A 22,591-nucleotide genomic window follows, 5' to 3' on the forward strand; every position below is an offset into this window, starting at 1 on the left:
TGCCAACGCCTGTTGGGCTTGCGGACAGAGGCCTCGTTGCCGATTCCCCTAGGCCTGCTCCATCTATGGCCTCTTCAACGGTGGTTCAACTCTCACCGGCTGCACCCGAAGCGCCACCGTCACCTTAGGACATTTTTGAGGTGACGCTATCGCTTCTTTCTCTCAGGTGGGGTGGAGATGCTGAGGATGTGCCGCCGGGAGCTGGTCAGCACAGACGCCTCCCAGATCTGCTGGGGGGTGTGACCAAGGGCAGGTCGGCCAGCAGCTGTTGTCTACCACCTTGGAGCGGCAGGCACATCAATACACTAGAGCTCTAGAGCTGTACTACTGGCACTGCAGTCTTTCCTTTCACATCTGAAAGGAAGTGAAAACGGACAATAGTGGTGGTTTACATCAACCATCAGGATGGACTGAGGTCCCACCGCCTCAATCTTACAGCACGGGAGCGCCATCTCTGGGTTCAGGAACGTCTAGCGTCTTTACGGGCAGCGCACATACCTGACATCCTGTGGCAGCGGATATGCTCTCGAGGGAGGGCCAGCCACCTTGGGACTGGAGCTTACATCCTGTGGGACAAGTTAGGGAGGGTGCAGATGGACCTGTTTGCCTCCCTGGGCAATGCACACTGCACACTGCCCCCCTGTGGTACTCCATGTCAGAGCTACCAGGGACTCTGGGCTTGGATGCTCTGACTCACGATTGGCCAGGAGCTTACGCATTCCCCCCCCTTTTCCCCTGATCCAGCCTGTGCTGGACAGGACCAGGATGGTGGAGCATCATCTGCTGCTGGTGTCCCCATACTGGCCCAGACGACCCTGGTTCAGCCTTCTCCTGTCCCTGTTGTCTGGGACACCTTGGTAAATGCCCGAGACCCGACCTGCTGTTTCAGGCCGGGGGAACACTGTGGCATCCGAGACCGCACCGCCTCACTGTGGGCTTGGCCGCTGAATGGCCCCATGTTAGAACTACAGGAGGGCGTAAGGAACACCATGCAGAGCACAAGTTTCAGCTTGGATGAGGGCTTGGCAGCCTCTACACTGAGAGGGTATTTGGCCACTATATCTGCCTGCCATGTGGAGTGGATGGACAGGCCAGTGGGGCGCCATCCATTAGTCTCCAGGTTTAGGACCTGCTTAATGGCGAGCTGTGCTCTGGATGTGGTCTTGGCAGCTTTGGCATAGCTGCCTGCCTCCCCGAAACACCTCTCTATGAAGGTGGTTTTCTTGGTAGCATTACTTCCATAAAGAGGGGAGGGTGAGCTCCATGCTCTTCCGGTAAGTTCTGAGTGCTACAGGATGGACCCCGGGGGAGGAGTATATCTCTCCGCCCCAAACCTTCATTCCTCCCGAAGGTTCTGTCAGACAGAACATCCCTTTTATCCTGTCTGCTTACGATCCCCCCCCCGGCAGTGGCAGGGGAGTCTGGGCCTCCCTCCGTCATGCTGTGCCCTGTGCGGGCACTGGCAGCCGATGTGGAGCAGACACGGTCAGTGAGAACAACAGACGAGAATTTGGTCTATGGTGAGAGCCCAGCCCCCAGGACTCTATCAAGCAGAGGATCGTGGATTGTGGACACGATTATGACAGCATACCACCTGGCTGGCAGGACAGTGCTTGGATCTGTGGTGGCACATTCAACGAGGTGTGGCTGTGTCCTGGGCTCTATTGAGAGGAGTGCCACTCACTGATAGTTAGTTCAGCGGTACTGGGCGTCACCTCACCTTCCGGGGACTGCACCAGGACCCCCCTTTCGCATTGACGGCCCCTGGGACTTAGCCACTGGCTGGCCAGGTCCCTCTAGCACTGACTAAATCTGGTACGGGTATCCCAATATAGTGAAACCACGGTTATGTGAGCTATATGGATCACTCCAATCCTCTACGGTGCTAGAGGCGCCTCAAATTATGTGGAGAATGTGTCACAGACATGGGGTCTATATATAGGGACAGACCCCAGCTGTGACACAGGTGTACACAAAGGGAATCTGTAAGGCCTCACCTCGGATGTATCCATCCACCGTAGAGTGATACCAATATCTTGGAGTGATCCATATAGTGGGGCAAAAAAGTATTTAGTCAGCCACCCATTGTGCAAGTTCTCCCACTTAAAGATGAGAGGCCTGTAATTTTTTTCATAGGTACACTTCAACTATGACAGAAAAATAAGAAAATGACACCTGTCCACAACCTCAAACAGTCACACTCCAAACTCCACTAGGGCCAAGACCAAAGAGCTGTCAAATGACACCAGAAACAAAATTGTAGACCTGCACCAGGCTGGGAAGACTGAATCTGTAATAGGTAAGCAGCTTGGTTTGAAGAAATCAACTGTGGGAGTAATTATTAGGAAATGGAAGACATACAAGACCACTGATAATCTCCCTCGATCTGGGGCTCCACGCAAGATCTCACCCCGTGGGGTCAAAATGATCACAAGAACAGTGAGCAAAAATCCCAGAACCACACGGGGGGGACCTAGTGAACGACCTGCAGAGAGCTTGGACCAACGTAACAAAGCCTACCATCAGTAACACACTACGCCACCAGGGACTCAAATCCTGCAGTGCCAGACGTGTCCCCCTGCTTAAGCCAGTACATGTCCAGGCCCGTCTGAAGTTTGCTAGAGAGCATTTGGATGATCCAGAAGAAGATTGACATTCTCCCATATGGTCAGATGAAACCAAAATACAACTTTTTGGTAAAAACTCAACTCGTCGTGTTTGGAGGACAAAGAATGCTGAGTTGCATCCAAAGAACACCACACCTACTGTGAAGCATGGGGGTGGAAACATCATGCTTTGGGGCTGGTTTTCTGCAAAAGGACCAGGACGACTGATCCGTGTAAAGGAAAAAATGAATGAGGCCATTTATCGTGAGATTTTTAGTTAAAACCTCCTTCCATCAGCAAGGGCATTGAAGATGAAACGTGGCTGGGTCTTTCAGCATGACAATGATCCCAAACACACCGCCCAGGCAACGAGGGACTGGCTTCGTAAGAAGCATTTCAAGGTCCTGGAGTGGCCTAGCCAGTCTCCAGATCTCAACCCCATAGAAAATCTTTGGAGGGAGTTGAAAGTCCATGTTTCCCAGCAACAGCCCCAAAACATCACTGCTCTGTAGATCTGCATGGAGGAATGGGCCAAAATACCAGCAAGTGTGTGAAAACCTTGTGAAGACTTACAGAAAACATTTGACCTCTGTCATTGCCAACAAAGTGTATATAACGAAGTATTGAGAAACTTTTGTTATTGACCAAATACTTATTTTCCACCATAATTTGCAAATAAATTCATTAAAAATCCTACAAATGTGATTTTCTGTATTTTTTCCCCCTCATTTTGTCTGTCATAGTTGAAGTGTACCTATGATGAAAATTACAGGCCTCATCTTTTTAAGTGGGAGAACATGCACAATTGGTGGCTGATTAAATACTTTTGCCCCACTGTAGCTCACAACCTTCATTCTTTCTGTTTTGCTCTAGGACACACACGTCTCCTGAATGGAAGTACATGGAGACAGTTTAGTGCCTAAAACAAGGGGATAAATACATGTTAAAAGTTCCCTGATCTTTGACATCTGAGATATAGGACAGGCACTTTAGAAAATCTAAAGGAAGTTTGTTCAAGAAAATTTAGAACAAACTGTGTTCAAAAGCAAACTGCAAGATGGTTTGTCAAAATATTACAATGGCAATTATTCCTACATGAGTAGTTAGTGATTAAACCTGTACTCCTCTGGAAAGAAATTGAATAACTAGGACTTAAAACAAGCTAGAATCATACTTGTGGAATTAAAGAATGATGCACACAATTTTATTTAACTAGTTACACAAAGCAGTGATTGTGTATACAAGTCAGAAAGAGACCAAAAGGGATGGCTAGTAGGGTTCTAATAAAACTACAATTCTCAATCGTTGGAGCAGGGATGACATGCACTCACAAGTACAGCATTACAGGAAAGGTAAAGCAGACAGTCAAATGTAAATACTTAATATCAAGCATTCTCACCAATAAATCACATTTCATCCTAGCAAGCATTCTCTCGCATCAATCAAGTTTTGTTCTCTCCAAACCTAGTGAGAAAAACTGTATATATAGAATAAAGTGTGGATGTGTTTCTCTGAACGGATCACTGTCGTTCTTCCCTGGTCCTCTTCGTGTCCTCTTAACGGAACTGCAGGGGACTGACACGCAGACCAATCACATCTTTTCCGATCTCCGTCACCTTGGAAATAAGGTTCAAGGGTCAGAGATATCACTGGGAAGGTGATTTCTAAACTGTTTAAATACTGACTAAGCAATTAATACAACATTTACATAAAAGTGGGACACTTGTAAATAGGAGGGGCTTTGTGTACATAACACAGTACAGCAGTTCTCTTGACTGACCTGTGTGACCCTGCAGACCTGGCCTTTGTAGGGGGGGCAGTAGCAGGCCCCAGACAGAGGGCACTTCTCCACGGGGCGTCCACGGTATAGGGGCGTGTATGAGGCAGTGCACAGGTCAAATGGATTGTGGGGGTCGTAGTTCAGCTGGTGAGCATCTGTCAGCGTCTTCTCGCATGCTGCCAAGATCTTGCGTGTCTAAAAGACAGCGATAGAGATGGTAAAAGTGACAATATGGAAATAATTACATTTATATACAGACAAACAGTTAGATTGTTACCTGCTGTGCCACCTCTGGTTTGGGCCCTAGTTCAAGCAAGCGACGGGCAAAACTGGCAGCTGTCTTGAAGTTCTTCAGTTTGAAGAACAGATTTAGTGCCGTACGTAATACCAGGACCATGTGGACTGGCTGGAGACTGCAGTGGGTAAAGTAAGCTGCCATCTGAAAATATCAAACATTCAAATACAATAATTAAAAGACTACTGGGTAGTAAACTCTTATGATTAGAGACTTAACGGTTGAGATGGGAAGTAGAGAAACAATGACAATACCTCACACAGCCTCTTCTGCTGGTCCAATGTGTCTTTAGGCAACTTCTTCCTTTCTGTTTCCATGGTGAGGCCAACAATGTATTCTCTGCAGATTGTGATCAGCTGCTGAGCCTAAGAGAGACAGTAACCTCAAATCAGGTAACCACCACCAACTACCATCCGGCCCACACTTGATTAACCACAGTAAATAACATTGACCGCAATGAAATCATTTCACTCTAAAACAAGTCTGCATACCTCTGCGATCTCCTGCTTGTTGTCGACCACCAGCAGTGGCACAGACAGCAGGATGGCGCGGAAGCGTTCAACGGCCTCCTCAAAGCGGCCGGCAGTGGTGAGCTGGTAGCACTGCTGCAGGCGGGCGATGAGGTCAGAAAGACGAAGACCCACGGCAGGCAGCCCTTGCTTGGTCCCACAGTCCTTCCAGTTCCTCTGGGGGTTGCCACGCAGGCAGGGTAGAGAAGGCAGGCCCAGGTAGCAGGTCCGCCCGCGGGACAGAGTCTGCATGAACAGCTGCTTATAGGGCCCAAACTGCACCACCCCAACCTGGTCATGGAGCAACTGAAAAGTAGAGGAAGAGAGAGACTTTGTACTAAAGTATAAACCTGTATAGAATGTGTGTGTGCGCGTGTGTGTGTAAGCTTACCCTCATGGCGGTCTCAAATGAGCCTGCCAGGACGTGGTCCACAGGGAGCTGGGAGTTGTTGCACCACAGCTGTGTGGGGCTCATGCCCTTAGTGGGCGGGACAAAGAAACCATCTTCAGCCCCTCCTCCAGAGCCAGCTGACAACTCCTAGTGGTAGAGAAAATAAACGTTCTCAAACTGACATGTCATCATTCCTGCTATGATTTGCATTCCTTAAGCCAAATTGTCAAGACAGAACTGATGTCAAAGAAGAGTGAATCATCTCACGAGCTCTGGAGGAAGGTCCAGATCTTCCTCCACCTCCCAACCTCCTCCTTCCTCCTTCGCTGCACCTCCTTCCTCTCCTAATCCATCCTGGGCATCCATGAAGCCATCTGATGGAAACAGAGAAGAGAAATGAGATGAACATAGGAAGAGATGGAGTAACAGGCAGGGTCCATCAGATGTCTCTACTTTCTGACTGACTCACCCTCATCCAGCTGAAGCTCTGCGTCCTCTCCCCAGCCCTCTCCTCCTGGGGCATCAACATCCATGTCTGCAGCCATCTGACCAGCCTTCCCTGAATCACACACACAACAAAACAAAACACACATTTAACATCTCTACGCAACAAGTACTCTGACCACTTCCCACTCCAACATAAAAACATTTTCAACTTAATACACGCCATGCTGACATGGCACATTACATCACCATTGCATCTAAACATTACATCTAAACTCAAATGAGTATATGGAGTGTCAGGGCTGAGGACTCACTCACCTTTGGCTGCAATGGCTCCCTCAAAGAAGCCCTTGGACACAGTAAGCAGGGGCCAGTTGGTATCCAGGGGGTTGATAGGTGGTGGTGGCTGCAGCAGCTGGGCATTAAGGTCCACCTCAGGGACAGTCTCCTTCTCCAGGTCAAATGTCTCTTTCAGGGATTCTGCCTCTTCGTCCATCCCGTGGGTAGCAGCAGTCAGATATGCCAGTGACTCTACATATGGAAGACAGCCACACAGAGATCAGAGTTACAGACAAGCAGTTTAGACCAAAAGCACCAGAAACAAGAGTCTTGTGTCAGAAATGTCAAGGGAGTGGGAGAGAGATTGAGGTGTTTGTGAATTAAAGGGGGACTCACTCTGGCCACAGTTCTTCAGTATGCGAACTCTCTCGCTGACGTCCCCCAGATACAGAGCACCCTGGTAGTGTCCACTCATGTCCTTCCTGATCTCAGCTGCAACACCACACAGACGTCTGTCATACAACTGACAAACACACCATCAGTCAAACAAAAGACAAAAAAAAACAAAATAATCTCTTACCGATCTTCATCATCTTGCGGAGCTTGGCCAGGTTACCAGTGATGAGGTAGAGGAAGGTGAGCTTGTCGAAATTCTTGGTCCTCTGGTAGCACATCTCCACGACCTGGTGGTGACCCTGCAGCAGCGCAGCCTCGCCCAGCCGCTCCCAGCAGCCCCTCTCATCCAGAGCCTTGGCAGCCTCCAACGCCACCTACAGACACAAAGGAAAAATTACACCACACAGTGTTTCACACAGATGATCTCAAGAGATTCCCAGTGAAACCTGGGGTCTCAAACTCACTTCAATGTTGCCACACTCCAGAGCTAGAGTGAAGCGGGTCTTCTCATCCTTGACAAAGTGCAGGGCTACCTCAGGGTAACCCTTCTTCTGCAGGTAGGAGATGATGGACTGGCCAACCAGCTTGGCGTTACGCACCATGTGCAGAACCTGGAGGAAACAGAGGTCAGGGGTCACAAAGTCAGTCTAAAAGAAAAAGAGATGACCATGTTAACTCTAAGAGCACTGAATTGCATCGTTCTCACCTCTTCATATTTGCGGTTGACCAGGGCCAGTTTGAAGCGGTACTCCGTGGGGTCGATGGTCAGCACACGGGGCCTGCACTCACGATCAAGACAGTAGACGCTGTTGCCTCTGACCCGGGTCACGTAGATGGGCAGGTCCAGAGTCCGGATGATACCATGATCACTATAGACAAGAGTAGAGTGTGATAAGTTGGATACTCCCCTCGTCTCTCAAACGCATCACTGAAGGAGTGAACAGCTTTCATATTCCAGCATGTTCAAAAAGGACTAGGAAGGGAATGAATCAATATACTGTACTTTGAATATACTCTGAATAAAGTGTGCGTTAGTGGCGTCTTGTGCATTACCCTGAGGTGAGGGCGTATTTAATGTGGTTAGATGTGGTGTAAATGAAGACGCCACTCTCGTCCCAGGCTCCACTCTTCACACGGATGTTCTCATGGATGTTGCACAGACTCTCCAGCTTCCTGTTGCAGATCATAATTGCTGCAGAGGAAAGCAGAGATTTATCAACAGATTTAACAGCAGGTAAATCTGGGGTACTAGAGAGCGAGGGAACAGCTAAAAAGGGTGTAAATCTAGGATACATTGTTGACAACAGCTATAGAGAGTGAATCGTGGTAAGTTTAAAAACAGCAAGAGGGCCCAAAACCTTGACAGCCAAGTTGTAGAGAAAGTAGAGGACAGATAAGAGTGTAATCCTGATAGTGTGTTTAGAGTGTACAGTACGTACCGTGTTTAGCCAGCAGGGCCACGTGGCTGGTGTCAGCACTCCACACCACATACTTGACCTTGGCGATCTTCACGGTGGCCAGTGAGCGTTTCTGCTGCACGTCGAAGAGGGTGACCCCATCTGCGTCGCGCAGCAGCAGGGAGCCTGTCCCGGCGTAAAAGATCTCCTCACAGCTGGGCACCTGCACCTTCTTCACAATCTCATTCTTCAGGTTCTTGATTAGCAGCTGGAGGGAGAGCAGGGTTATTATAGTCATTCTCTGACCACTCAAATGTACCATACCCATATTTAGAATAACTACAGCCATTGGCCCAGAAATTACAAATACAATTGAATAATGTGCACACACACTTACAGAATGCATGCGGTCCAGAACAGCAAACCTGTTCCTTGCGACCCAGACTGCAGTCAGACCGGAGGACCTCTTCCCCTCAGGAGCTGCAGGAGGGGGAGAAAGAATGAACATGGGTTTAGTGGGTTTTCATAATCTAAAAAACAGGATATGAAACTGGAATTACATTGACACTTCACAGATGTTGTCTCGCTATACGAGAGAATAAGGGTGCCGCTTTACCATCTGGGTTCTGAGAGTCGCTCTCTTTGGGAATGGCATACAGGTCATAGGTGCTGTTCTCCAGGTTGGTTGCCCTCTGCAAGAGCAAGACACAGCATTACATTTTCAACAACTAAAGAAACAGTGTCTAAATTGAGTGTGTGTGTACAGACGTGGCCAAAATTTTTGAGAATGACAAATATTAATTTCCAAAGTTTGCTGCTTCAGTGTGTTTAGATATTTTTGTCAGATGTTACTATGGAATACTGAAGTATAATTACAAACATTTCATAAGTGTCAAAGGCTTTTATTGAAAATTACATGAAGTTGATGCAAAGAGTCAATATTTGCAGTGTTGACCCTTCTTTTCAAGACCTCTGCAATCTGCCCTGGCATGCTGTCAATTACACATCCTGACTGATGGCAGCCCATTCTTGCATAATCAATGCTTGGAGTTTGTCAGAATTTGTGGGTTTTTGTTTGTCCACCCGCCTCTTGAGGATTGACCACAAGTTCTCAATGGGATTAAGGTCTGGGGAGTTTCCTGGCCATGGACAAGAAATATTGATGTTTTGTTCCCCGAGCCACCTAGCTATCACTTTTTCCTTATGGCAAGGTGCTCCATCATGCTGGAAAAGGCATTGTTCGTCACCAAACTGTTCCTGGATGGTTGGGAGAAGTTGCTCTCAGAGGATGTGTTGGTACCATTCTTTATTCATGGCTGTGTTCTTAGGCAAAATTGTGAGTCAGCCCATTCCCTTGGCTGAGAAGCAACCCCACACATGAATGGTCTCAGGATGCTTTACTGTTGGCATGACACAGGACTGATGGTAGTGCTCACCTTGTCTTCACCGGACATGCTTTTTTCCAGATGCCCCAAACAATCGGAAAGGGGATTCATCAGAGAAAATGACTTTACCCCAGTACTCAGCAGTCCATCCCTATACCTTTTGCAGAATATCAGTCTGTCCTTGATGTTTTTCCTAGAGAGAAGGGGCTTCTTTGCTGCCCTTCTTGAAACCAGGTCATCCTCCAAAAGTCTTCGCCTCATTGTGCATGCAGATGCACTCACACCTGCCTGCTGCCATTCCTGAGCAAGCTCTGTACTGGTGGTGCCCCGATCCCGCAGCAGAATCAACTTTAGGAGACGGTCCTGGCGCTTGCTAGACTTTCTTGGGCGCCCTGAAGCCTTCTTCACAACAATTGAACCGCTCTCCTTGAAGTTCTTGATGATCTGATAAATGGTTGATTTAGGTGCAATCTTACTGACAGCAATATGCTTGCCTGGGAAGCCCTTTTTGTGCAAAGCAATGATGACGGCACATGTTTCCTTGCAGGGAACCATGTTTGACAGAGGAAGAACAATGATTCCAAGCACCACCCTCCTTTTTAAGCCTTGTCTGTTATTCAAACTCAATCAGCATGACAGAGTGATCTCCAGCCTTGTCCTCGTCAACACTCACACCTGTGTTATTAACGAGAGAAGCACTGACATGATGTCAGCTGGTCCTTTTGTGGCGGGGCTAAAATGTAGTGGAAATGTTTTTTGGGGATTCAGTTCACTTGCATTGCAAAGAGGGACTTTTTTTATCTGATCACTATTCATAACATTCTGGAGTATATGCAAATTGCCATCATACAAACTGAGGCAGCAGACTTTGAAAATTAATATTTGTGTCATTCTCAAAACTTTTGGCCACGACTGTACTGTATAACCTATTATGTGTATGCACTTCTTTTTAAGAGCGAGACTCACAGTGCAGAGCAAGACAGCATTCTCTGCAGGGTTGTAAGACATGCTGAACACTGGGAACTTTGACCCACTAGTAGAAAAACAGAACGTGGTTAGATTCCACATAATGACAAAACCAGCTGACCTCTCGCATTCTTTTACAAAACGGCAGCAGTCACTCATCCTTCAGAACTCAGTTTCAGGACAGTAAAGACTCTTAATTAAATGAGCATGCATATGCACACACACACCTGCGCAGCTGCATGACAGCGGTGTCCTTGCTGCTGTTAAAGTCGAGCTGGCGCAGGAAGCGGTCCTTGACATAGTAGAGCATGTTGCCGTATACAGCATAGGCCGGACGCTCACGCTCCAGCTTAAACACCAGCATACCACTGTCATGACCTGGAGGACAAACAGCCTGGTTACACACTCCACTTCTAATTAACAAATGCCTCCAACACACGGTCACTGAAAGACAGTGAAATGAAGGGCAGCAATATTCAGTATGTTTGTCTATCTGCATATGAGGTGGGTCAAGACTTAAGACTATCAGATCCAACCACCTTACAATGTAATCTACTTCGAGCACATTAAAAAGCCCCATAATGTTATCATTATGTGTAAGTCACTTACCAGCAGCAAATAGATTGAGGTTGGGGTGAGCCCCCAGCACCCAGAAGCGGTCGTGGTCCCTGCGGAAGGTCTGGACACCGGTCCTTTTGGACATGTCCCACACACGGATACTCTTGTCCTCAGAGTTGGACAGGATGAGCTCCTGGCGGGGGTGGAAGACAGCACAGGACACGTTGTTGTAGTGGCCCCTGCAGGTGTCCAGTTCCCACGCCTTGGACTCTGGGGAAGGGGAGAAAGTAAGACAAATCAAGTTAGAAAATTGCTAGGATCTTAAGGAGAATTTTTAATTTTTTAAATCAGCAACCAAGTATGTTCTTTAAATAGCACTGTACCTTTATTTAAAAAAATTATCATCTGCAGTTCATAAACACGTACATAGTGAAGACAATTCATTTATCTGGGTTGTTCCATGAAATGAGTCCCTTTTTAGATATTTATTTTTTACACTAACACAACCCTTCATGCATAAAGAACACATGTTCAACTTAATAAAAAACATGTCTTCCCATCTCAAGAGGTTAAATAATAAAAATGACAATAGTAAGTGCCTATTAAGTGTCAAATAAAGTAACAGGGTGAATGGATGCTTCTTGTGTGCAACAGTGAGGGACAATTCAATGAAAGCGTCCCAAAAAATATGAAATTGTTCAAAAAAATTCTAGCCCATCTTTGGGTAACAGGGTTGACGTGTTATGCTCAACCCACTCAAGTTTTCCACCACAAAACAGAAAATGGCCAAAAAGAGTAATCAGCTCACCTGATTTTACAGTGTGATTCGACTATTAGATGTTCAATGTTTTTTTTGTTTTTTTATTGTTAAAAAAGGAATAGTTTCACCTTATTAAAACAAGATTTCAGGTTATGTAACAGGGTTGACCTTAAAAAGACAACCTGTACCCTGTTTTACCTTAAAATGAATCACATTAAATAAATGTTCAGAAATAACTGTCAACGCAACAAAATAACTCTGGCTTTACAGTAGCTAGGTTTCCATCCAATTAGCGACAGTTTCATGTGAATATTCTAGAATCCACATAAAGAAATGTTGTAGTGTTTTCACCAAACTGACTTGAGGATAAAAATAGGTGTGTGATGAAGAGGTGCACACAAAACATTTTTTCAGCTTAAGTTTTCATGTACCAAATAAAATTCAAAAGTTCAATGTTTCCATCGCATTTTCAATTGTTGCATTAAATAGCAAATATGACTACTCTAGTCTTCACAAGTGCGCAAAAGCCAACAGCTCCCAGATACGGTGCGGGTAGGCTAGTCAACATGAGACTATTATGGATAAGCGTGAGAATATTAGTCAAACATCGATCATCATGTCACCAGAATAAGACCCTATATATTTTGTGGAAAGGAGCATCAACATTATTGTGCACTTTCACCATTACTTATTTAATTTGAAGCCTAATAAACTGAATGGTTTCCCAAGTCGTGGTGGGAGGACCACAAACACACACCTTATTATCGTGACTCCAAGTTTACTTCGGTATGATGATTATTATCGAAGTTTCCACAGCCACTTCTCGCATAATTCATTTTACAGACACAAAAAGATCCCACTATGTCTAACGAACAAATTCTGTCAGCATTAAAAAACAAATTGTACAGAAACTTCCCGTTTCCATCGCAGCTGACGTGATTCGTATTTTTATACGGTATGACTTTACTCACATAAAAACTGTGGATTGTCATGACATTGCCCTCTTTGGGTATAGCAAGCCCCATCCCCCTCTCCCTGCCTCCCCCTTCAACTAGGCTGCTGTGGTCAGAGAGACGTCGTAAATTCCTGAGGATTTCCTCATGGACACATGGTATAGAGAGTCAATTTTCATAGAGAACAAAGGAATTTATTTCACCTCACAGAACTTGAGGTACGAACAAATTTCATGTTCCGGACAAAGTATAAAAGATCGGTGAAGAAACCAGCTACGAACTGGTCCGTTTGTTACAACTTGGGGAAGGTCATGGGAGACTGTGTGGCCATGTTGAATTACCAAAAACACACACACGCTGAAGAGCAAGGACACAACCAATGTTCTCGGTGTGGTCCTAACTCGAGTACAGGAGGAACATTATCACCATATTTAGCACATCAAAATCATTGAGATGATTGTTGATTAATTAATCAACAACACAAAGAGCATCACAGTTCTCCTATCATTGGATTACAGTTAATCTAGGGCTGACCGTTTACATAATAGTCTCTGATATGAGGTTTACATCTAATTGTTGTATAAGAGGAATGAGTGAGTATGATACTGTTTACAATGTGATTTTGGACTGTTTAATGAAGGAAAACTCAAAAAGGGAATTGGAGTTAACTAAATCAGAGGACTGCCCCTGAGCCCAGTTGGGGTCAGGCATCCTGGGACAGCCCTTTTCTGCAATTCCCGAATAAAACCCAACTTTGAGAAATTATCAGCAGACCATGTTTTTCTCCATTAGGAGAGGACGAAAGTTGAAGACCAATCTTTTAACCATACCACATGGTTAAACTCTTAGACTATCGATACCAAAAGAATAAGAACAAGTCTTTGATATTAATTACTAGTCTGCAGCTAGGAATTCGGTATCATTGAACGCGAAGAACGACAACCGCCAAAACATCCATTCTATAACAAATGAATTAATGTCACTGAACTATCCCCTCTAACACAGAGAGACAGAGAGACAGAGAGAGGACAAAACTCTCCAACTGAAACAAACTTTTCACCAGCGATCCAGACACACTGAGCGTTTATATTAATATTGATTGCAATTGTTCCCGAATGAGTGAGCGTTCATGTGCAAAGGATTAGCATTTCAATTGTTAAAATTATCACTTTGTAGTGACTTCTTAGTCGACCCCCACTTCCCCTTTTGTCTAACAAGCCGCCATGCCGGTTTAGCCCACATTCTCCTATAATTTCTTGTAACCATATTGACTTTGTTTGTTTGTTTATGCATTTCTGTGAATTACTTAGTTAGTAATAAATAAATGATTTAAGACAATTGATGTATGGATGACTCCTAGTGAAGACTGGGTTCGTGAAGATAACCAACAATTTACGACTTTTGGAAAGAGACTAACATGAGGTAAAGTAAATAATTCATTAATTTGAAGACTAATTGATCAGATAAAATATCTGAAAAGTTATTTTAGGAAATAATAACTTTGTAATCTGAATATTTTTCCTTGGTGCCCCGACTTCCTAGTTAATTACAGTTACATGATTAATCAGTTGATTGCGTAATACTAATTACAGAAAATCTTTGATAAAAACTATAAGTCTTCAATTTAATGATAGCAAAGACACGACAGGATGGATACGGTGTTATTGATGGTGAAAAAATGTTGGGGTTAAAACTTTAGGGCTAGGAGGCAGTATTCGGAAATTTAGATGAATTACGTGCCCAAAGTAAACTGCCTTCTACTCAGGCCCAGAAGCTCAGATATGCATATAATTGGTAGCATTGGATAGAAAAGTATTAAGTTTCTAAAACTGTTAAAATAATGTCTGTGAGTATAACAGAACTGATATGGCTGGTGAAAACCGAGGAAAATCCATCCAGATTTTTTCTTTTAGGTTACAGGCCATTTCAATGCTAGTCTATGGGGATATACAAATAAATATCTCCCAGATTGCAGTTCCTATGGCTTCCACTAGATGTCAACAGTCTCTAGAAAGGGTTTCAGGCTTGTTTTTTGAAAAATTAGCAAGTAGTTGTAGTTTTTCAATGTCTCTCATCAGGACTCTAATCTTGTGGCGCGCGTGAATGAGGGTGCGCACTTCGTTATTTATCTCTGGTATTGAACATACTACATTCTGTCTTAAATTGTATCGTTTATTTACATATTAGGGTACCTGAGGATTGATTCGAAACGTTGTTTGACTTGTTTGGAAGAAGTTTACCGGTAACTTTTGGGATTCCTTTGTCTGCATGTTGAACGAGTGGATTACTGAATCAAACGCGCCAAATAAACTGACTTTTTTGGGATATAAAGAAGGACTTTATCAAACAAAACGACCATTTGTTTTGTAGCTGGTACCCGTGGGATTGCAAACAGAGGATGATCTTCAAAGTAAAGTGATATATTTTAGCGTAATTTCTAATTTATGTGGCACCTCTGCTGGTTTGAAAAATGTTTTTAATGCTGGTGTAAGCGGGGAGCTGTCAGATAATCGCATGGTATGCTTTCGCTGTAAAGCCTTTTTGAAATCTGACAACGCGGTTGGATTAATAAGAAGTTAAGCTTTTAAAACGATATAAGACACTTGTATTTTCATGAATGTTTAATATTACGATTGTTGCATTTTGAATTTCGCGCTCTGCAATTTCATTGGATGTTGTCGAGGTGGGATGCTAGCCCAAAGAGATTTAATTAAGTTGTTAAAATGTTGCTATGTCATAGAGGGTGCACAGAGGGACATGTCGAAATACCGAATTTTGGCAGTTTAGCAAGTCTTTATTCATATTTTTTTTTTTTAAATTAATGTATTGAATTGCAAGAATTTAATGGAATGACCCATTCTACTTACCGTTCATCCTCCAGATCTTGACCTGCCGGTCATCAGCCCCTGAGACGATGAGGGGCATGGTGGGATGGAAGGCGGCCCAGTTGACCCCACGATCGTGACCCTGCAGGGAGAGAGGGAAACTCACATGGCTCACAACTGGCCCAGACTTTATCTTAATAAGCACAAACTCCTGGGCCTACCAATAACATTACTGTTCATTTCAGTGACCTGCTCAGTGCTCACAACTAAAGTACCATTAATAGACAGCAATGTCTTACAGAGAGACTCAAAACAGACTCTAACCTCGAGCACGTGTTTGACAACGGCATCGGATGCTCCGAACAGATCAACACCAGAGATGCCTCGCACATCAGTTTCCACGGCCCCGGGAGAGAGGTTCTTCTTCCTCAGACCTGGAACCAACATGCATAGCACCATGCACAAGGGGGATCCATATACGTGTTACACAGGGGCACCCAGATACAGGTCAGGGAGAAAGAACATGATACATTAATACACTCTAAAATAGATACCATCAACAAAAGGCAAAGATAGAGGTTTCTGATCATACTAACACACAAACGTAGCTGTTGAATTACCGAAAACACACACACACGCTGAAGAGCAAGGACACAACCAATGTTCTCGGTGTGGTCCTAACTCGAGTACAGGAGGAACATTATCACCATCTTTAGCACATCAAAATCATTGAGATGATTGTTGATTAATTAATCAACAACACAAAGAGCATCACAGTTCTCCTATCATTGGATTACAGTTAATCTAGGGCTGACCCAAATTATTCGACTGGTTGATAGGCTGTTGGTTGAACAATTCTTTTAAAAATTAAAATAAAAGTTGAGCGGTAGACTAATTGTTTGCAACTGTCTGTCAATTCTCCCATTAATACAGTACCAGTCAAAAGTTTGGACACATACGCATTCAAGGGTTCATTTAATTTTGTACTATATTGTAGAATAATAGTGAAGACATCAAAACTATAAAATAACGCATGGAATCATGTAGTAACCAAAAATGTGTTAACAGATATTTTATATTTGAGATTCTTCAAAGTAGCCACTGTTTACCTAGATCACAGCTTTGTACACTCTTGGCATTCTCTCAACCTCCTTCACCTGGAATGCTTTTCCAACAGTCTTGAAGGAGTTCCCACATATGTTGAGCACTTGTTGGCTGCTTTTCCTTCCCTTTGTGATCCAACTCATCCCAAACCATCTCAATAGGGTTGAGGTCAGGTGATTGTGGAGGCCAGGTCATCTGATGCAGCACTCCATCACTCTCCTTCTTGGTCAAATAGCCCTTACATAGCATGGAGGTGTGTTTTGGGTCAATGTCCTGTTGAAAAACAAATGATCATCCCATCTGTCTTGTGCTTAGTGGGACTGAGTATGGCTGCAGAATGCTGTGGTAGCATGCTGGTTAAGTGTGCCTTGAATTCTAAATACACACAGCGTCAACAGCAAAGCACCCCCACACCACCACCTCCATGCTTCAAGGTTGGAACCACACATGCAGAGAGCATCCGTTCACCTACTCTGCATCTCACAAAGCAGCGGCGGTTGGAACCAAAAATCTCAAATTTGGCCTCATCAGACCAAAGGACAGATTTCCACCGGTCTAATGTCCATTGCTCGTGTTTCTTGGCCCAAGCAAGTCTCTTATTATTGTTGTCCTTTATGAGTGGTTTCTTTGTAGCAATTCAACCGTGAAGACCTGATTCCGCAGTCTCTTCTGAACAGTTGATGTTGAGCTGTGTCGCATTACTTGAACTCTGTGAAGCATTTATTTGGGCTGCAATTTCTGAGGCTGTTAACTCTAATGAACTTGTCCTCTGAGGCAGAGGTAACTCTGGGTCTTCATTCCCTGTGTCAGTCCTCATGAGAGACAGTTTCAATATAGTGCTTGATGGTTTTTGTGACTGCATTTGAAGAAACTTTCAAAGTTCTTGACATTTTCTGGATTGACTGACCTTCATGTCTTAAAAATAATGGACTGTCATTTCTCTTCGCTTATTTGAACTGTTCTTGCCATAATATGGGCATGGCTTTTTATTGTCCCCAGCACAAGGTACACCTGTGAAATGATCATGCTGTTTAATCAGCTTCTTGATATGCCACAGCTGGCAGGTGGATGGATTATCTTGGTAAAGGAGAAATGTTCACAAACAGGGATGTAAACAAATTTGTGCACAGAATGAGAGAAATAAGCTTTTTGTGCATATGCAACATTTCCGGGATCTTTTATTTCAGCTCATGAAACATGGGACCAACACTTTAAAAGTTGCGTTCACATGTTTTGATTTCAGTGTAAAATGTGCCCATTTGGGGATCTGATAGTATTTCTGATTGGCTTAATGCAACACCACTAATGAGCTGTGGAGCTTTGAGAATGAAAATAATTCCTCTATGTATTTGAGGGCCTCTCCCTTTTGATAACCACTCAGCATGAGTGAAAAATGTCATGCTCTGATTCAGTAGAAACGTCATAAAACTGCCTACCTGATTTCTTCTTATCCCTCGCAAAAATAGCCTACAACTGGCCCAGAATATGATATACAATGTTGGAAGGAGTTTCAAGCTGGACCCAAGTTATGTTGATATAATGTTTAAAGTTCATTGCAGACAGGCCGCGCTAGCCAATGTGATTTATAGGATATTTATTTTTATCCGGAAATTTATCATGAAATGTTTGTTGGCTTTATTGGCTATTTTTCATAGTTGGCACTATAAGTTATTTTTGTCATTTAGATTTGGATAGCATTTTTGACTAACCTCATGACAAAGACAAATGGTCATTTGAAAACCATAACTGGCACACAGATCGGTAGAAATGGTAAGATAAATTGGCATTCTACACGAAAAAGTTTGCAAACTCCTCTTGTAGCCTATTTCCAGCAACTTCAGGAGTGTAACGGCAGAATCTGCGAAAGCCCATATGAGCGGGAGGAGGATGGTTGAGACATTTGTGTCTTATTTTAGAAAACAGTGAGCTTAACGCATCAGACATCAGACAAGCTCAATGCATATTTAGTTGATTTTATTAAAACACATAGGGTGTCTATATATGGAAAACCACAATTGGTCTGAAGAACAGACAACCTTCGGTAGACCAAGACAATTTTCCAGTCGGGGCAGCCCTAAATTAATCAAATCACAAAAGAGATGACACCCAGGACTCGAGTCAGAACACACACTTAATCTAGAGAAAACAGTCTGCGTCAGTGTCTCCAGCCCAGAGAAATCACGTGGTGAACAGATAACCCAACAGGATCAAGAAGAGGATTCATGAAGGAGAACTGCACTAGGAACCCATGTGCAGGTGTGGATGTTTCCTGGGGGAGCATGGGGACAGGTGACAAGCGGAAGTGGGAAGAGGTGGATTTGATCGATGGGCTGGTGGAGGTGGTGGTTGGGGTTGTAAAGAGGTGCTCTGATGGGGTGTTGAATGTCAGGAGGGTGAGTAGTATGAGTCCATGCTTGGGTTAGATACTGCTACAAACAAAACATCTTACTGCTGCTGTGAGGTTTCTGTCATGCCAAGAGTTCATGCTTCCTGACCAACAAGCTTATCATTTACCAGTCAAAGTAATCTAAAGCAGGGATGTTATGGCTACTTACAGTATTACTTACTGACTGTGCCATGGAGACATTGTGCGCTGCACAGATTGAGCATTATATCATGCAGGTTTATTAGTTATTATAAACTGGGTGGTTCGAGCCCTGAATGCTGATTGATGCAGTATACCATGGCTGTCAGCCAGACCGTATACCACAGATATGACAAGACATTTATTTTTACTGCACTAATTACATTGGTAACCAGTTTATAATAGTAATAAGGCACCTCTGGGGTTTGTGGTATATGGCCAAATTACCACGGCTAAGGGCTGTGTCCAGGCACTCAGTTGCGCACAAGAACCCTTTACTGTGGTATATTGGTTGTATACCACACCCCCTGGGGCCTTATTGCTTGATTAGTACATTTGTGAGGTATGTGTTCTTCTCATCAATGAGAGCAGTTAGTAGTGAGTGGTAGCACAGAGCTGATGGCTAATACAGTTTACTTGGGGTTTTTGAGGGGTGCAATTGTGATGGCCAACAGCCTGGCGACAGGATTACATGTAGTGTGTGTGTAGAGAATGAGGTAGGACACTTAGAGACCTAAAATGGGTCAGTGAATGGGAAGAGTAAAAGAATGACAGAAAGACAGGCAAGACACACCAAAGAAAAGTAGATATTAAAACATGCAGAAGCACAGAAACACCTCTCCCATATTCTCGCTCTCCATATTTCTCACATCACCTAGTGTTACCTTTCTTACCTCATTTTAACCCACTCTACAAATCTTCAGTGAAAGGTATTTAGTTCTGTTCATAACTAGGCTCTCTTCATCAGTTTTCCCTATTCTAAAACTATCATTTTCACTCTATTCAACTGTCCATCTCAACTAAGGAGAGGTGTTTCTGCAAAAAGCCCAGAGATTAATTCTCTACAAGGAGAGGAAGGAGGGGTTAAGGACATGTCTCCGCCTTCCACTCCATACCACCCAGCCCCATCCCCAAACCTCACTGCCCACCCTCAACCCTGAGTCCCATCCCCACGCCCTCACCGGAGATATCCCACACACGCACGGTCTGGTCCAGGCTGGCCGACACCACTAGGTCCTCAGAGGGGTGGAACTGAGCACACATCACATAGTGATTATGCCCTGTCAGTACACTGCAGGACAGAAACACAGAAATTACATAAGAATTTACAATTAGAAAAACAATAGACACAAGTGTTTCAGTGAGGTGCCAACACTTGGCTCAGGCACTGACTTACCAGACACAGGTCCTGGACTGCCAGTTCCAGATACGTATTGTCTGGTCATCTGAGGCACTCAAAATCCATGGATATTCCTGGAGAAAGGAAAGGAATTAATTTCAGAATGCATTATTATGCCTATATGGAATTATATGCAAGAACATGAAACTATGGGATAAACATGACATTTAAAGGTTGGGTCTTCATGTAAGTGACAACAGAATGGATGTAGGCTAGCCATTTTGAGAGTGAAAAAATAAGGACTCACATGATGGAAGAAGGTGGTGCGGATGTAGTCCAGGTGCCCAAGAAGAGTGAAGAGGCAACGCCGCAGCTTGTAGTTCCACACCTGGTAAAGGGAGATCAATCGTAAATGGTGCAGTGACATCACAGTTTTCCAGTACGTTTTAGAATGTATTCTCTGCAATGAAAACATGTATGAAGGAGAATGTGAGGGTGTATGAATGACTAACCTTGATTTTGTAGTCATCTCCTCCAGACACAAACAGAGGCTGTTGCTTGTGGAAATCAATTCCTCTGACAGGTCCTTCACAATAAAATCACAATCATCATCAATAATCAAAGTCAATTACATTTTCATGTTAATTAAGAAATGTGAAAAACATATTTTTACCATCATGCTCATCGAACTTGTCAATCAGTGTGCACATCCGATAGTCCCACAACTGGATGACTCCATTGTGAAGACTAGCAAGGATCCAGGGCCGTTTAGGGTGGAAACTCAGCCCTATGGAATAGAAATGTTTTCAGAAAGTTGGCTTACTAACGTTAATAAGTTAGACACCAATGAATGGCAAAAGTTTAATCAAGTAAACCATCAATGATACACATGCAGATCACATGAATGAATGATGTTGAAAACTAGCGGAGGTATGAACTGAAAGTGTTAACTGGCTAGCTAACTTAACCTTGCTAACATTAGCTGACTAACGTTAGCTAGTTAACATTAGCTGGGCTAGCATACGTTTCCTTGGTAGCAGCTAACGTTAAGTCATGAATGATAAAAAAAATGATATGACATTGCTAATCGTATCAAATAACTTCGTCTTATCAATTTAACACTAAAAAAAAAAAACAATTTTCATGGGCAACATTGTTAGCTAGCTAACAGGCTGCTAACGTAACGTTACCTTTCACACGGGCCGACTTCGTCTCGAATTTGGTCAACATCACAGGAAAGCAATGATAACTATATATGAATCTGTCAAATTCACTCTGAAAATGTAAACTCTTATTTTTCGCAGACTGGTCTCCCAACTGCTTCTTTAGCCCATTTACTTCTCCCGAATGTTTCCTGACACGTCGACCTGTGTTGGTGCAATGTCTTCCTGTTTGGGAACAATAAAGTTCATATTAATGGTGCTTTCACGACAACTGGGAACCCGGGGGGAAAAAAAGAGGGCAAATCATGACGGAAAATCAGAGCTCGAGAAAGATGCCCGAGTTTCTGACATGGAATTCCGAGTTGAATGACTGTTGAAAACTATTTTTTCCCATTCGGAGGCGGAGCTCGACTTCACAGTTGTCATGAACACATTGAAAGTCGAGAGTTTTCTGAGTGCCCATTTTCTAGCTGTTTTGAACGCAGCAATTAAGATACAGCTGACGCAAAAAACTCCACGGCACAGTGATGATAGAATGGAACCGCCACAGATTAGAACATCTTTGACTACAGACTATGGATGGGGCTGGCTGGAATCCTAATGAGTTGTACTGAATTAATTATATGTAGAATCCAGCTTTCTACCAAATTCTCCTTTATATAATCATTCAAAGACTCAATCATGGACACTCTTACTGACAGTTGTGGCTGCTTTGCATGCTGTATTCCTGCCCTTCGTGCTGTTTGTGCCCAATAATGTTTGTACCATGTTTTGCACTGCTACAATGTTGTGGTGCTGCCATGTTGTGTTGCTACCATGCTGTGTTTTCATGTGTTGATGCCATGCTATGTTGTCTTATTCAAATCAAATATATTTGTAAAGCCCTTTTTACATTAGCCGGTGTCACAAAGTGCTATACAGAAACACAGCCTAAAACCCCAAACAGCAAGCAATGCAGATGTAGAAGCACAGTGGCTAGGAAAAACTCCCTATAAAGGCAGGAACCTAGGAAGAAACCTTGAGAGGAACAGGGCTCTGAGGAGTGGCCAGTCCTCTTCTGGCTGGGCCAGGTAGAG

The 22,591-nt window shown here is 43.9% G+C and overlaps 1 protein-coding gene across 1 annotated transcript; it reads right to left on the reverse strand.

Annotated features, from left to right (window-relative positions):
* Positions 1 to 3,788: 3,788 nt before the first annotated feature.
* LOC112260733 (coatomer subunit alpha) lies at positions 3,789 to 21,937 on the reverse strand. Its single transcript, XM_024436045.2, has 28 exons — positions 21,543 to 21,937; positions 21,026 to 21,139; positions 20,865 to 20,938; positions 20,660 to 20,740; positions 20,410 to 20,486; positions 20,195 to 20,304; positions 15,869 to 15,978; positions 15,587 to 15,686; positions 11,058 to 11,276; positions 10,676 to 10,826; positions 10,449 to 10,515; positions 8,714 to 8,789; positions 8,495 to 8,577; positions 8,140 to 8,365; positions 7,754 to 7,892; positions 7,407 to 7,569; positions 7,165 to 7,311; positions 6,885 to 7,074; positions 6,701 to 6,796; positions 6,344 to 6,556; positions 6,051 to 6,140; positions 5,849 to 5,955; positions 5,582 to 5,728; positions 5,173 to 5,496; positions 4,936 to 5,046; positions 4,664 to 4,825; positions 4,387 to 4,581; positions 3,789 to 4,222 (listed from the first exon to the last, which is right to left on the reverse strand). The coding sequence occupies exons 1-28, from the start codon at positions 21,580 to 21,582 to the stop codon at positions 4,163 to 4,165; spliced, it is 3,672 nt and encodes a 1,223-aa protein (XP_024291813.1). The 5' UTR covers positions 21,583 to 21,937; the 3' UTR covers positions 3,789 to 4,162.
* Between the last annotated feature and the right edge of the window lie 654 nt (positions 21,938 to 22,591).

This window comes from Oncorhynchus tshawytscha, linkage group LG10 (assembly GCF_018296145.1).
Source record: "Oncorhynchus tshawytscha isolate Ot180627B linkage group LG10, Otsh_v2.0, whole genome shotgun sequence".
Classification (NCBI taxonomy): domain Eukaryota; kingdom Metazoa; phylum Chordata; class Actinopteri; order Salmoniformes; family Salmonidae; genus Oncorhynchus; species Oncorhynchus tshawytscha.

Bases quoted from the DNA above. Each gene is read 5' to 3' on its own strand.
- LOC112260733 (XM_024436045.2), bottom strand. From the start codon at position 21,582: ATGTTGACCAAATTCGAGACGAAGTCGGCCCGTGTGAAAG. The intron at 4,826-4,935 runs GTATTGTCATTG...TGATATTTTCAG, and splicing joins AGCAGAAGAGGCTGTGTGAG to ATGGCAGCTTACTTTACCCA. The intron at 4,223-4,386 runs GTCAGTCAAGAG...CTTATTTCCAAG, and splicing joins AGGTCTGCAGGGTCACACAG to GTGACGGAGATCGGAAAAGA.